The sequence below is a fragment of the Stegostoma tigrinum genome, chromosome 18, assembly GCF_030684315.1.
Source record: "Stegostoma tigrinum isolate sSteTig4 chromosome 18, sSteTig4.hap1, whole genome shotgun sequence".
In the NCBI taxonomy this organism is placed as follows: domain Eukaryota; kingdom Metazoa; phylum Chordata; class Chondrichthyes; order Orectolobiformes; family Stegostomatidae; genus Stegostoma; species Stegostoma tigrinum.
The window spans coordinates 44,869,043-44,884,503 of NC_081371.1; the positions used below are offsets into that span (position 1 = coordinate 44,869,043).

The 15,461-nt window shown below is 40.2% G+C and overlaps 1 protein-coding gene across 6 annotated transcripts in view; it reads left to right on the plus strand.

Annotated features, from left to right (window-relative positions):
• The window catches only part of LOC125460908 (receptor-type tyrosine-protein phosphatase R-like), a 200,263-nt gene that overhangs the window by 112,793 nt on the left and 72,009 nt on the right, over positions 1-15,461 (plus strand). For all 6 annotated transcript variants that reach the window (XM_059652486.1, XM_048549121.2, XM_048549117.2 and 3 more), the window contains 2 exons: positions 9,956-10,142; positions 11,163-11,247. In XM_059652486.1, the coding sequence (XP_059508469.1) occupies positions 9,956-10,142; positions 11,163-11,247 (272 nt within the window). The remainder of the gene's footprint in view (positions 1-9,955; positions 10,143-11,162; positions 11,248-15,461) is intronic.

A 15,461-nucleotide genomic window follows, 5' to 3' on the forward strand; every position in this document is an offset into this window, starting at 1 on the left:
ATAAGGTAGAGGAACTGATGGCACAACTCATGGTAAATGAATATGATCTGATAGCCATCACAAGGAGACAAGATTAGATTCCCTGCATTGTGGAAACAGGCCCTTCAGCCCAACAAGTCCACACCACCCCTTGAAGCATCCCACCCAGACCCATCCCCCTGGAACTCGCACACCCCTGAACACTACGGGCAATTTAGCACGGCCAATCCACCTAGCCTGCACATCTTTGGGCTGTGGGACAAAACTGGAGCAAACCCACACAGACATGGGGAGAACGTGCAAACTCCACACAGACAGTTGCCCGAGGCTGGAATCGAACCCAGGTCCCTGGTGCTGTGAGGCTGCAGGGCTAACCACTGAGCCACCGTGCCGCCTGTGGTGACAAGGTGACAAGGAGATCAAAACTGGGAACATTCAGGGATATTTGACCTTTCAGAAGGGTGGGAGGGATGGAAAAAGTGGTGGGTTAGATTGTTAATGAGGAAAGCAGTGAGAACAGTTAATCGAGCTGTTCCAAGCTTGGATGATATGGAGTCTATTGGACAGAGGTTAAAAAACAGCCAAAGAAAGAAGAAATTGGTCAGTGTGGTGTACAGACACCCCAAACAGTAGCCACTCAATAGCAAAGCACTAAATCAACAAATTATTGGATAATGTAAAAAGAAAAGAGCAATAATTGTGGGTGACTTTAATCTTCATGTTGATTGGGTTACTCTAATTGGAAAGGGTTGCCGTGATAACAAATTCATAGAGTGCATTAGGGATAGTTTCTTAGACAATATATCATAAAGCCAAACAGGGAGCAGGCTGTGTTTGATCTGGTATGGGTAATGAGGCAGGCTTAATAAATGACTTGATCCCTCTAGGAAGCAGTGATCATAACATGATAGAATTTAATATCCAGTTCAAGGGTAAGAAACTTCAGTTGAAAATAACTGTGCTTTAACCTAAATAAAGGGAATTACAATGAAATGATGGTAGAGTTAGCTAGCGTTTAAGAAAGATGGAAAGAAAAGCAGGGAACTGTAGGCTGGTGAGCCTGATATCAGTGGTGGGTAAGTTGTTGGAGAGGATTCCGAAGGTCAGGATTTGCATGTATTTGGAAAGGCAAGAACTGATTAGGGATAGTCAACATGGCTTTGTGCCTGGGAAAGCGTGTCTCATTAACTTCATTGAGTTTTTCGAAGAAGTGACAAAGCAGATTGATGAAGGCAAAGTAGCGGACGTTGTCTATATGGATTTCAGGAAGGCATTCAACAAGGTTCTGCATGGTAAACTGGTTAGCAAGGTTAGGGGTGGCATGGTGGCTGAATGGTTAGCACTGTAGCTTCACAGCACCTGGGACTGGGGTTTAATTCCATTTTCAGGCAACTGTCTGTGTATGTGTGGAGTTTGCACATTCTTCCCGCATCTGTGTGAGCTTTCTCTGGGTGCTCCAGTTTTCTCCCACAGTCCGAAGATGTGCAGGCTAGGTGGATTGGCCATGCTAAATTCCCCATAGTGTTCAGGGGTGTGTAGATTAGGTGGGTTACAGGGTCTGGGTGGGTTGCTGTGAGGGTCAGTGTGGACTTGTTGGATCAAAGGGCCTGTTTCCACACTGTAGGGATTCTATGATCACATGGAATCCAGAGAGCGGTAGCAATTTGGATATAAAATTGGCTTGAAGATAGGAGATAGAGGATGGTGGTGGAGGGTTGATTTTCAGATTAGAGACCTGTGACTAGCACGTGCCATGAGGATCCATTGCTTTTTGCCATTTATATAAATGATTTGGCTGTGAATATAGGAGGAATAGCTTGTAAGTTTGCAGATGGCACCAAAATTGGTGGCGTAGTGGACAGAGAAGAAGGTTATCTCAGAGTACAATGGGGCCTTGATCAGATGGTCTGACAGGCCAATAAGTGGCAGTGGATTTTAATTTTGATTAATGTGAGGCATTTCATTTTGCAAAAGCAAATCAGGGCAGGATTTATACACTTAATGGTAAGGTCCTGGAGAGAATTGCCGAACAAAGAGACCTTGGGGTGCAGGTTCAGAGCTCCTTGAAGATGGAGTGACATGTAGACAGGGTAGTGAAGAACACGTTTATTACACTTGCCTTTATTGTTAAATGCATTGAGCATAGGAGTTGGGATGTCAGGTTGCAGCTGTACAGGACATTGGCTACACCAGTTTTGGGATACTGCATTCAATTCTGGTTTCCCTGCTACAGAAAAGATGTTATTAAATTTGAAAGGGCTCAAAAAAGTTTTCCAATAATGCTGCCAGGGTTAGAAGATTTGAACTATACAGAAAGGCTAGGGATACTTTCGCTGAAGCATCAGAGGCTGAGGGGTGACCTTATAGAAGTTTATGAAATCATGAGGGGCATGGATAAGTTGAACAGCCAAGGTCTTTTCCCCAGGGTACTGGAGCCCAAGGCTAGATGGCATAGGTTTAAGGTGAGAGGGGAAAGATTTAAAAGGGACCTAAAGGTCAACTTTTCAACACAGAAGATGGTGCTTGCATGGAATGAGCTGCCAGAGGAAGTACAACCGGATGGGTACATGAATAGCAAGGGTTTAGAGGGATTTGAAGAAGCCAAAGTCAATGATAGTCCTGAAGATAGATAAATTCATTATGCAGCAAAAGGGAACTAAAAAGATAACAAAGACAGAAAAAATAGAGCATAAATATAAGTGTAAAGTAAAAATGAAGCAAACCAGTGATGAATATAAAAATTGACAATAAGGGTTTCATTAAATATATTAAAAAAAATTCAAAGTGAACATTGACTGTTTAAAAAATGAATCTGGGCAGACAGTTCTGCGCAAGATGGTAATGCAGATATTTTGCATCAGTCTTTACGGTGGATGACACTTCAAATGTTCTATTAATACTAAAGCATATAGGGGAGAAATTAAGTACAATCATCATCACTAAAGGAGTTCTATTAGACAAACTCATGGGGGCTAAAGGCAGATAAGTCCCCTGGCCCTGATGGCTTGCTTCCTAAAAGAGATGGCTACAGAGATAGTGGTGAAATGTTTGTAACTTTCCAAGAAACGTTGGATTCTGAAGAAGTACCCAAAGATTGGAAAACTACTAATGTACATGCCTATTCAAACAATGAAGGCTTCAAAAAGCAGGTAACTGTAGGCCAGTTAGCTTAAAATCTATTTTTGGAAAAGTATTGGAATAAATTATTCAGGAAGTAATTTGGAAAAATTAGAAAATCATAATCTAATCAAGCAGAGTCACCTTGGCTTCATGAAAGGGAAACCATGTCTGACTAATTTATCGGTGTCTTTGAGGAAGTCTCAGCCAGAGTGGATAGAGGGGGACCAGTAGATGTGTTATATTTGGCATTCCAGAAGGCATTTGACAAGGTACCTCGCAAAAGGTTAAGATAACAGCCCATGTTGATAGAAATACCTCATTGGTAATTGATGGAGAATCAGGTAACGGGCAAGAATCAGTTAGCTGGGGATAAGGGGTTTGTTTCAGGCTGTCCACCCATAACCAATGGGATTCCACAGAGACTAGTGCTGGAACCACAACTGCTTACAAAATGTTTTGATGACTTAGAGGAAGAGCATGAATGTGCCTTAGGTAAATTTACAGACAATGCAAAAATAGGTGGAAAGACATGTGAGAGGGATACAAACAGTTTACAGAGAGATATTAATAAATTGAATGAGTGAGCAAACAGTTGGCAATGGAGTATAATGTATGAAAATGCAAAGGTGTTCATTTTGGAAGGGGAAATAAAAGAATAGAATATTCGTTAAATGGAGAACAGTTGCAGGAAGCTGCGACAGAGAAATATGGGACTACGTGTGCATGAAACAGTGGAAGCTAGTTCACAGGTTTAGCAGGTAATCATGAAGCCCAATGGAATGTTGGTCCTTTTTTCACGAGGGTCGAAGTATAAGAGTGGGGAAGTCTTACTGCAACTGTACAAGGTGCTGGTCAGACCACATCTGGGGTACTCTGAATGGTTTTGGTCCCCTTATTTAAGAAAAGATATCATTTAATTGGAGGCAGTTCAGGGAATATTCATCGGAATGAACCCAATAAGGAGGGATTTCCTTTTGAGCAAAGGCTAAACAGGTTGGGATTCTACTCACTTAAGTTTAGTAGAATGAGAGGTGATTTCATTAAAATATATAAGGTTCCTAAGGGGGTGACAGAGTAAATGCTGAGAGAATATTGCCCTTCATGGAGATCCTAAGAGGGTGGCAGGAGCACAAATTTAAGACTGAGATAGGGAGAAATTTCTTTGCTGAGTGTCAAGAGTCTTTGGGATTCCATGTCACACAGAAGTGTGAGGGCAGTGTCCTTGTGTATATTCGAGACTGAGATAGATAAATTCTTGGTCATTCAGTCAATGAAGGATTATGAGGAAAGTGGACAGATCAGATCAGGTCAGATCAGCCATGATCCTATTCCTGAATGGCCTTTTTCAAATGGTTACTTCACTGTCACTGGGTCACTTCCTTGGACTTTCCGCGGAACAGGACTGTGGTTGTACTTCCTGATCACCACCTCTCAAAGGCAATTAGAAACAGGTGACAGTCCTCAGTGATTAGGGAGGGCAATAGCAATTGTGATTCAGGGAGGAGGGAAATAGTGCTTGGTAATTGACCATGTAGTTTGAATGTGGAGCTTTCAGTTTTGAGACAACACGCCAATCTGACCAATCACAGTACCCCTTTTAACGATTTGCCTGACTGATCTGCAGAGGTATTGCAAACAATTTGTAGTGTGAAAGTCTGATTAACTGAATTCTCTATTCAGATTTAAATTGATGCCAAATTTGGAAGATTCTAGGTCGAACTGATACCGCATACAACTTCTCAATGGTCTTCCTACATTGTAACATGCTCCAGCCCAAACTAGTATTTATTTAAATTTGAGCTATATTGCAAGAATTAATTGCAGGAAAGAAACACAAGTTAGCTTCTCTTTTTTCCATGGCTTAGGTAATCATAATGTGCTTTTAATGTTTGGAACAAATTTTTTTGCCTGAGATCCACTGGGAATGGCGTGTTTGTTTTTGCAGTGGCAGAAAGTCACCTCTTTGAGATGTAACCCAAACCCTTCATCCCACTCCATGGCCAGAGATGATCTTCCACTTAATTAATGTCTTCCTTCCATCTGCACACTTGTCACTTCATTTAACTCAGCAGATCAAACTGAAGTGCCAGTGGAGCAGCGCATGGAGGACAGGGATTTGATGCACAAAGAGGAAGCAACTCCCTAATCTGAGTGCACAAGGTTAGAACGCAATGATTCTCAAAAGGCAAACGTCCAATCCAGTCAAATCCCAGCCCAACAAATGAATTGAAGGCCGAGGACCAGGACCATGGGCGTTCCACATTTAGAGTGCTCTGAACAAACATTGCAGAGAGTATTTAAAGAAATGACAGTGCTTAAATAAACAATTTAAAGCCATCGTCAGATAAGATAGCATTACACTGCAATGAACAACAGCACAATTTTAGTAATTTACAAAAACTGGGCTGTGACCTAATCCCTGATTTATGGCCTGAGTAGTCAGGTGGTCCAATGTGATGGGCAGGTGGAGCTTCCTTTTTGATGTAAATACTCCATTAATCTAATTTTGTAAAGACTACTCCTCTTATACTGATTACATAAAACTAACATTTCAGGCACATTGTCATACAATTATAGCTTTGACTCAATTTGCAATACGCCACCCATTTCAAACTGTGATGATGATGGGCATCTTTAAAGCCAGGCTCAGCATTTCCTTCACCAGCGGCCTAATCCACTTCTGCAGATGGATGTATCAAGAATTTTAATGCACCAACAAGACAAAAAGCAATTTTTACTGCTTCACCTGTAAGCGCACGTTAACTGCCCATAATTAGGTTGCAGCTTGTTACTGTAAAAGTGCATTTTTGATTATGTTAGCTCATACAGTATGTATTAACTTGAGGTTAATAGCAATTTTTGTAACTAAGATAAAGATCCACTGTTCTCAGGGTTTGCATTTTTGGAAAATCTCTCAAACTCATGAAAGATGAGCACATTTTATTATAGTAGTCAATTGGATAGGTTACAGCTGTGCAAGGATTTAACATAAAAAGCAAACAGGAGAAGATAAAAGACAATAAAAATACGTTTTGAAAGTTGTGTTAATAATATTTGTCTCACATGCGCTTGCCATAACGCTCTTGAGTAGAATGTGATGACTGTAACAATAATGAACAACCAGGTGCATGTACTCCACTCAACAATATGACAAACAACACATGAATATTCAACGTGTTCTAGTCAGTTAATACTGTACAGTAGATCATGGACATCTACAGTATCTGTTTTTTTTTCATAGCAACTTAACAGCTTTTGCTTTTTTTGACATTTTCTTCAAGTTTCCTTTTGCTTCTGAAGCCCATGAATGATCGAACTGCAGTGGGTGAAATGTACGTAATGTTTTGTGTCAATAAGCAAGTTTGCAGATGGCAAAGATGTGAAGATTACTACATTTGATCAAAGTGCACTTGAGTCCCTCTTTAAGAGGCTAGGAAATTGGCTAATAAACAAGCTGGTCAGCACTACCCACGTATGGTTCCAGAGGTTATAGGAGAGGGTTTCTTGTTCAGATGAGGTGAGGACATTGTGTCATTTCATTGCATGGACAAGAGCTTTGATTTTGTGCCTTTGGAGGATCAAGAGCAAATATGGGTCAGTAAGGATGGCATGATGTCAATGTGAGACATGAGATGCGATAAAGCAGCAGAGCTTCTAGGAAGCATTCTGGGGAGAGTTGAAGTAATTGATTCTTGAAAGTGACAGATGATTGGGATTGAGCACTCCCAGGCTGAGACTGGGTAGAAACAGGCAATTTTAATGAGTTAGAAATAGGTAGGCTTTGCATTGGTGAGATAAGGATGTGCACATTTAGATCAGAGTGGATTAAAATTCTGTATTTGAAAACATACTAGTATCTGGAAAGGGGGATTCAGTCAATGGCAAGGGCACAAAAATTGTGGCAGAGACTGAATGCAATGTCTCTACTTGCTAATCAGCTCAAGTTAAAATGCACCCCAACCTAGGATAGGCGTTGAATCTTCATCTTCAATTTGTGAAATTTGAGTTGGGCCATTTCCTGATGTTACGTTCCAAAAATCAAACATCAATCAGTTCTCAAAGTCAGACATAGGTGGGCATGGTGGCTCAGTGGTTAGCACTGCAGCCTCATAGTGCCAGGGACCTGGGTTCAATTCTATCCTCAGGTGACTGTCTGTATGCAGTTTGCATATTCTCTTCATGTCTGCATGGGCTTCCTCCGGGTGCTCTGGTTTCCTTCCACAATCCAAAGATGTACACGCTAGATGGATTGGCCATGCTAAATTGCACATAGTGTTCAGGGATGTGTGGGTTATAGGGGATGGGTCTGGGTGGGATGCTCCAATGGCAGGTATGGACTTGTTGGGCCGAAGGGCCTATTTCCACACTGTAAGGATTCTATGAAATACAGTCTAATCAGCCAGAATTTTGGTCTTTATGAGTTGGGTAAGACTGGAGTTGGGCTACTGCCTCCTAGGGCAGGGCTGCGGTAGCAATATCAATGAACAAATGCTAAGATTTGTTAGTACAAAACGCACCTCCATTTACTGGGTCATTGGCCTAGTTCTAGTCATTCATTGAGCGTTTGTATCAACAAAACAAATTGAATAGATGATAAGTAATTTGCTTTCCCAGATGGCCCTATTATGAGTGCTGAATGAGCTCCAAGGCTCAATAATGGATTCAGAGCTGTGGGTAATTCTTATATCACTGCAAAGGGAACTGCTAGCTTTGTTTAGTTGTCAGTTTTCTAAGCTTATATTAGGTTTATTTTTCTTTGAAATAGTGTGTCAACATCTGTTTGTTTGGACTAAATTAAGAGATGTTACGTAGCTTATAGATGTTAAGTAGCTTAATTGAGAATTCAATGTCTGTGTTTGACAGTTTTATGAGCTTGTAAAAAGCGATAAACCTCAAATCGATTTTTTCATGTTTGATTTTGTTTTAGGAAAGCATTTCAAGGAATTGTCAGTATTAATATATGGTTTATTGATTCTCCATCTAATTGACAAAGGAGCCTTAAATTAATTATTAATTATTAATTATAGTGCCAGTCAATCTAGACACCTACCTTTTAAGGTTAGGGCCTCATGACTAATCACTGCGTTATGAAAATGCTGAATTTTTCAAACACCAACAAATATAATAGTGGAAGTTGGCAATAGTTTTGAAACTTTTCTGCCAATAAGTTCCTTATTGCTGCCTTCCTCTAAGGTGCAGGAACTTACTTTCCTGAAATGGTTTACACAGCCTTCAGCAACCCATCCCTCTCTACAAAAATTATATTTGGGACAGGCAGTTAGATAGAGAGTCCACTTTGTGTGTTGTTTTGCGATCCATCATATTTCCAGACTTGCAGAAAATGTCAGGCAATGGGAGATAAGTGCAAAGCTGTTAGCACTAATGTCTCATACTTGGTCCCCCAAACATGGGTTTTTCTCAGTGTTGGGATGAAAAATTCAGCCCTTATGACTATCAGACAAGTACAGAGCTGTCAAGATTGGTAGTGGTGTGGTCAAACTGTGAATATGGAAGTTAATCCTACATCTGGAGATAGTGTTAATTAATGAGGAGGAGAAGGGATATTAGATTAGATCCTGGCGGATTTCTGGAAGAAATGATATGAGTGAGAAGGGAGGTTATGTTTGAGATTCACTGGTTGTATTTGTATTTGAATAGGTAAGACTCAAACTAATTGAGTTATGTTGTGCTGGACAATGGAAAAGGGCTATTGAAGAAAGGATAGAATATCAACCATATCAAAGACTACAGAAAGCTCAGGAAGGATGAAGAGCAATAATGCAAACTGAATCATTCACAGCAGATCCCATTAGTGACTTCAGTTAGGATTGTTTAACTGCTGAGACAAGGATGGAATCTAGACTAGGAGATTCAATTAGAGAATTGCAGTAAGGATGAATGTGGATTTAAATGATATAAAATATGCTGAAATACTTTGGAGTGGAGAGAAATATTGAAGATAACAGACTAAATTTCTAAGATCGTTGATCTTGACAATTGATCCAAAAATCACTGGGTAAAAATTTCAATTAGTTGCATAATATAAACACAATTTGTCTTTGTCAGTGTAAGTCATTGTGCTACACAGGTGTCTCATCATGGATTAGATCCTACGAAGCTTATTGTGTATGTCTAATAAAGTAATGTCACCACTCCTGTGCTTTTCAGCTTATGTGGACTGAATGAATTATACATTAGTGTAGATTGTAATCCTCACATTTTATTTCAGTAAATTAAGTAAATTGTTGAGTACTCCAATTGAAAAAATGGCCTCAAAAACATTAGCTGCATATAATGTTTACCTAATAAAATGGTGCAAATTCCTGAAACTACCATTAAAGTTACAGAAAACTGATACAGTGAGTGCATCATAACATTTTGTAGTAGGCATTTTTGGGCACTGCACTTAACTGCCGTATTACCTAAGTGTTTTATGTGCATTAATGAAAAGACATAAAATGTAGGGTAAAGGGTACTGGAAATTCCTTTCGTTTTGACAGATGTCTGTTATACTATGGGAGCAAGTGGGCTATTTTCCTCTATCTGCTGAAAATGGGTGATTTGCAAAAAACAACCTAAGTGCTAATTGGCAGATTCCTCACAGAACATTGACCATCTTTGACTGTTGAATAATATGATATAAACTAACACCTGAAGAAGGAACGAAGCTCAGAAAGCTTGTTTTCAAATAAACCTGTTGGACTATAAACTGGGTTGTGTGATTTCTGCCCTTGTGCACCCTAGTCCAACGTTGACATCTCCACATCATAATATAATTATGGAGAAGCCCTAAGGAAAATGCTCCAGAAAAGAAATGTGTTCTAATAAACATTTTCAAATATTCTTTAATTCATAGGAGAGGCTCAAACGTATCGCTTACCTTGGATATGAGTACCTTGGGAAATGTTGAATCACTCAAAATTGCTCCAACACCCCGTGACAAAATATTTCTGGAGTATCTGCAGACTGCTAGCCGGGTGCTCACGAGGTTGCAACTAAGGGAATGTGTAGCAAGCACCCAATCCCTTCAAGCTGAATTCATGGTATAGCACTCTATACAGTAAAGTTTGTACCTCAGTTTAATCATGTAAATTCTATGGGATATGTCAAGAACTAATTGTCTAAGATGCAATTTGGACTAGAAAGGATCTTCAATACAATTTTTTGTTTACATTTTGTTTACTGGAAGCTAAGTATTCCAGTCAGTATCATAATATTTTAGAGTTGTTACCTTTGTTTGATAAATGCTGTAGAGCTACTCTTTACCTCAGTCTTATGTTTGACGTTTTTATGTGTGTGGAGGAAACATGGACATTGTACAAAAACACTAGGCACTGAGGTATATAAATACATTTCTTAGTGACTATTTATCAATATTAAGGAGAATCTTATGCCTGTTCCTCAAGCATTGTTGATAGCCTGTCATAAGCCGTCCTTGATTACAAAACAGAAGATTTAATAAAGCTCTTTATTGTTTCAAACCATCTTTATTAATGCCTGTGTACCATTATACTTGCATTATGATGAATCTCCTGTGCATTCTCCACTTCTTCATGGTTTGAATGTTTGATTGCATGGATCACAAAATCTTATTCCTATATTTTTGATTTTGTACCATCCGTGCAAATCAAATGTCCTGATACGACGGGTTTTGGGACAAGATGTGAGGAATAAAGTAGGAAAGCTGCCCTGAAGCTAACTGTTAATCGTATAATTAATCTCACTATGTAGCTAATGAAATAAACTGCACATTGCCGTCAGGAGTGTTCCTAATTCTCGGTAAGATCTACATCGCTCAGAGCCTCCAGGAGCTTCAACCCGGAAAAATTTCACCCAGCACTCCCTGTCTGGAGGATCAGATTAGTATGTGGGATTAGAAAGGAAAGAATGTTATGAGCACGGATTCCGTATTTTGTTGCAACTAATGCTCAGGTTTAACCAAAACATATATAGTGGAATTCTTTTACCTGACAACAGCTGTGTGTTTCTGCAATGTGGTATGCAGTGCTCTAAGTACATTGGAATTTCTAATGCTTGTGTTTCTTATTTCCTTCAAATAACAGGAAATTCCCATGAATTTTGTGAATCCCAAAGAGCTGAATATTCCTTGTCATGGAGCTAAGAATAGATATAAAACTATTTTGCCAAGTAAGTTCACCTGTTACGCAATTCACCATTAAATATTTGCTTTGAATGTTATTTAATGCAAAATGAATATTTTCTTTACTATCCAAGCCTCATCAGCAGACGCCGGTGCTGATTCATAAAATATGTAACACATTCATACGTCTATGTGCATTTTAAATTTAGTATGTAAAACTAGAATCATGAGTAGGTTTAAAGCGCCAGTGAGGAGAACGTATTGATATGGCTTTCTGTGTCAGTTGCAAATACGCTTCACAAATTAGATATCTGGGAGTAAGCAGAACACTGAACCTTAACCAGGTAAGGAAAGTGTTATAGAATATTTTCAGCATTTGTTTGCATACATTTATTTTCTTTTTTGGGAATGGTGGAAGGAATCCCTGGCCGATTAACAGCCCATTGTACCACATCATGCCTTCCATGGACGGGCGAGTCCTGATATGGGAGTTGAACCTGGAGCTTTGAGCCCAGAGGAAGGGAGTTCCCCACTGTACCACAAGACCCCTGTCAGCATTTCAGTTATACCACATAGTAATGGTTTACACAGCCATTCCTTTGTCCAGAATCATCCATGGCTGTTAATATTCTTTTTAAAAGTATTAGAAGAGTTTGTGTAATGATAAAAATTACTCCTTTCCAAAACATGTCTGATAAATCTGATTTCAGAGTCCACAGTCTTGAGTCATACCTCCCCAGGTACCCAGACTGGAACAGATGCAGAGTGCCGCACTAAAAGAGATGAATTCAACTTCTGTATAAAGTTTTGTGCTTTGTATAACACTGTGCTTTTTCCCACGGCATGAAACACGTTGGGATCCGTGCCACAAAGGTCAGTTACTGGATACTGAGACTAATTGTAACACTATTACCACTGTCCCATATAAGATCGCCTAATTCAAAGTCAACAGGTCAAATCGGCTGTCTGAAATAAAACAGAAAGTGCTGGAGAACCTCAGTAAGTCTGGCAGCATCTATGGAGAGGGAAACAGCTTTAATGCTTTGGGTCCTATGTGTCTGTCCTTCTGAAATCACATTTGATGTGATTTCACATAAGACATCCTGATATGCCAGGCTCAGATATTCATATGGTAAACCATTAATGTTCGGACCACACAGTTATACATTATTATCTCCATTATGTATGCTAGCTTAAAAAAAACCTGATCACTTTATACCTACTGGGGAAGAAGCAAAAATTGACCTACACTTGAAAACTAAGTCAGGGCAGGTAGCTGAGTTGTTAGAGGGGGAGCATTTTGGGGCCAGAAACCATAATTCTATTAGCTTTAAAGTAGTGGTGGAAAAGGATAGGCTGGATCTAAAAGGTAAGAGCCATAAATTGGAGGTCGGCCGATTTTGACTGTTCTAAGGTAGAACTTTCAAAAGTTGATTGAGGGTGCATATTCACAGGTGAAGGGATGACTGGAAAATGGGAAGCCTTCAAAAATGAAATAATGAGAGTCCAGAGACAGTATGTTCCTGTTCAGGTGAAGGGCGAGGATTGTAGGTGTGGAGAATGTTGGATCATTAGAGAAATTGAGGTTTTGTTCAAGAGAAAGAAGGAAGCATATGCCAGGTATAGACAGCAGGGATCAAGTGAATTCCTAGAAGAGGTAGTAGGAGTATACTTAAAGAGGGAAATCAGGAGGGCAAGAAGAGGACATGCGATAGCTTTGGCAAATAGGGTTAAGGAGAATCTGAAGGGATTCTACAAATACATTAAGGACAAAAGAGTAATCAGGGAGAGAACAGACCCCCTTAAAGATCAGCAAGACTACCAATGAATGGACCTGCAGGAGATGGGGGCAATAGTAAACTGGTATTTTGCATCAGTGTTTACTGCGGAGAAGGATTTAGAAGCAAGAGAACGTGGGAAGTAAAAAAGCAACCTCTTGAAAAATTTCCATATTGCAGAGGAGGAGGGACTGGAGGTGTTAAAGCACATAAAGGTGGATAAATCCCCAGGACCTGATCAGGTGTACCCTAGAGCTCTGTGAGAAGCTAGGGAAGAGATTGCTGGGCCCTTTGCTGAGATATTTGTATCATCAATAGCCACAGGACAGGTGCTGAAGGACTGGAAGTTGGCTAATGTGGTACCACTATTTAGGAAAGGTGATACGGAAAAGCCAGGGAAGTATAGACTGGTGAACCTGACATCAGTGGTGGGCATGTTGTTAGAGGGCATCCTGAGGGACAGGATTTACATGAACTTTGTAAAGGCAAAGACTGATTAGGGATAGCTAACATGTCTTTGTGCCTATGGAATCATGGCTCACTAACTTGATTTGAGTTTTTTGAAGAAGTAACAAAGAGGATTGATGAAGGCAGAGTAGTGGACTATATGGACTTCAGCAAGGCATTCAACAAGACTGGTTAGCAAGGTTAGATCACATGGAATACCAGGAGAACTAATTATTTGGATACAGAACTGGCTCAAAGGTAGAAGACACAGGGTGGTGATGGAGGGTTGGTTTTCAGAATGAAGGCCTGTGACCAGCGGTGTGACCCGAAGATCAGTGCTGGATCCACTGTTTTTCATCATTTATATAAATGATTTCGATGTGAACATAGGAGGTATGGGTAGTAAGTTTGCAGATAACACCAAAATTGGAGGTGTAGTGGACAGCAAAGAAGATTACTTCCAGAGTACAACAGGACCTTGGTCAAATGGGCCAATAGGCCAAGGAGTAGCAGATGGAGTTTAATTTAGATAAATGTGAGGTGCTGCATTTTGGAAAGACAAGTCAGGGCAGGACTTGTACACTTAATGGCACGGTACTAGGGAGTGCTGCTGAACAAAGAGACTTGGAGTGCAGGTTCATAATTCCTTGAAAGTGGAGCCCTCGGTAGACAGGATAGTGAAGTAGGCATTTGGTATACTTGCCTTTGTTGCTCAGTGCATTGAGTATAAGAGTTGAGATATCATGTTGTGGCTGTACAGGACATTGATTAGGCCACTTTTGCAATATTGTGTGCAATCAGTTCTGGTCTCCATACTATAGGAAGGATGTTATGAAATTGAAAGAGTTCAGAAAAGATTTATAAGGATGTTGCCAGGATAGGAGTGTTTAAGCTAAAGGGAGAGGCTGAAAAGGCTGGGGCTATTTTCCCTGGGGTGTCAGAGGCTGAAGGGTGACCTTAGATGTTTATAAAATCATGAGGGACATAGATAGGTTGAATAGACAAGATCTTTTCCCCAGGGTGGTGGAGTCCAAAACTAGAGGAATAAGTTTAAGGTGAGCGGGGAATGATTTAAAAGGGACTCATGGGGCAAGTTTTTCATGCAGAGGGTGGTGTATGGAATCAGCTGCCAGAAGAAGTGGTGGTGACAGGTACAATTACAACATTTAAAAGGCATCTGGACAGGTATACGAGTTGGAAAGGTTTAGGGGGAAATGGGCCAAATGCTGGCAAACTGGACTAAATTAATTTAGGATATCAGGTCAGCATGGATGAGTGGGATTTTTAGAGAACATTATTAGTCGTTTTTACAGACTTCAATTAACGTAAAAATGTATGAAATTACCTGACAATTTAATATTACAACACTGCACAATGTCAAAAAAGTCTTTCTATATCCACTTTAGATGAATTTTTTGCTTTGGATAGGCTGAAACCTACAATGAGAAGAATCAAAAATGATCAATGGGTCTCCTGACAACAGCCTTTGTGTACGCTGTATTGCAAACAATTTATAGCTCAAACACCAGCAATTCAGCTCAACAGATTCACATACATCTCCTCTCATCCTCCTTCATCTAACCTTAATAACACAAGGGTAGCACAATGGCTCAGTGATTAGTACTGCTGCCTCACAGCCACAGAGACCCAGGTTCGAATCCACCTTCAGGTGGCTGTCTGTGTGCAGCTTGCACGTTCTCCCTGAGTCTGCGTGCAAGTACTCCAGTTTCCTCTCACAGCCCAAAGATGTGCAGGCTAGGTGGATTGGTCGTGCTAAATTGTGCATAGTGTTCAGGGATGTGTAGGTTAAATGGGTTATAGGGGTCTGGGTGGGATGTTCTGTGGGTCAGTGGGGACTTGTTCAACTGAAGGACCTGTTTCCACACTGTAGGGACTCTATGATTTGTTTCTATGAGAGTTTTATTCATTTTTCCATCATGTGTTTCTCTAGTTTCCCCTTACATGCATCTTTGCTATTTGACTCACCCAACAGCACTTGTTGGAATCTACACTCTAATCTGCTGGTAAAGGCATTT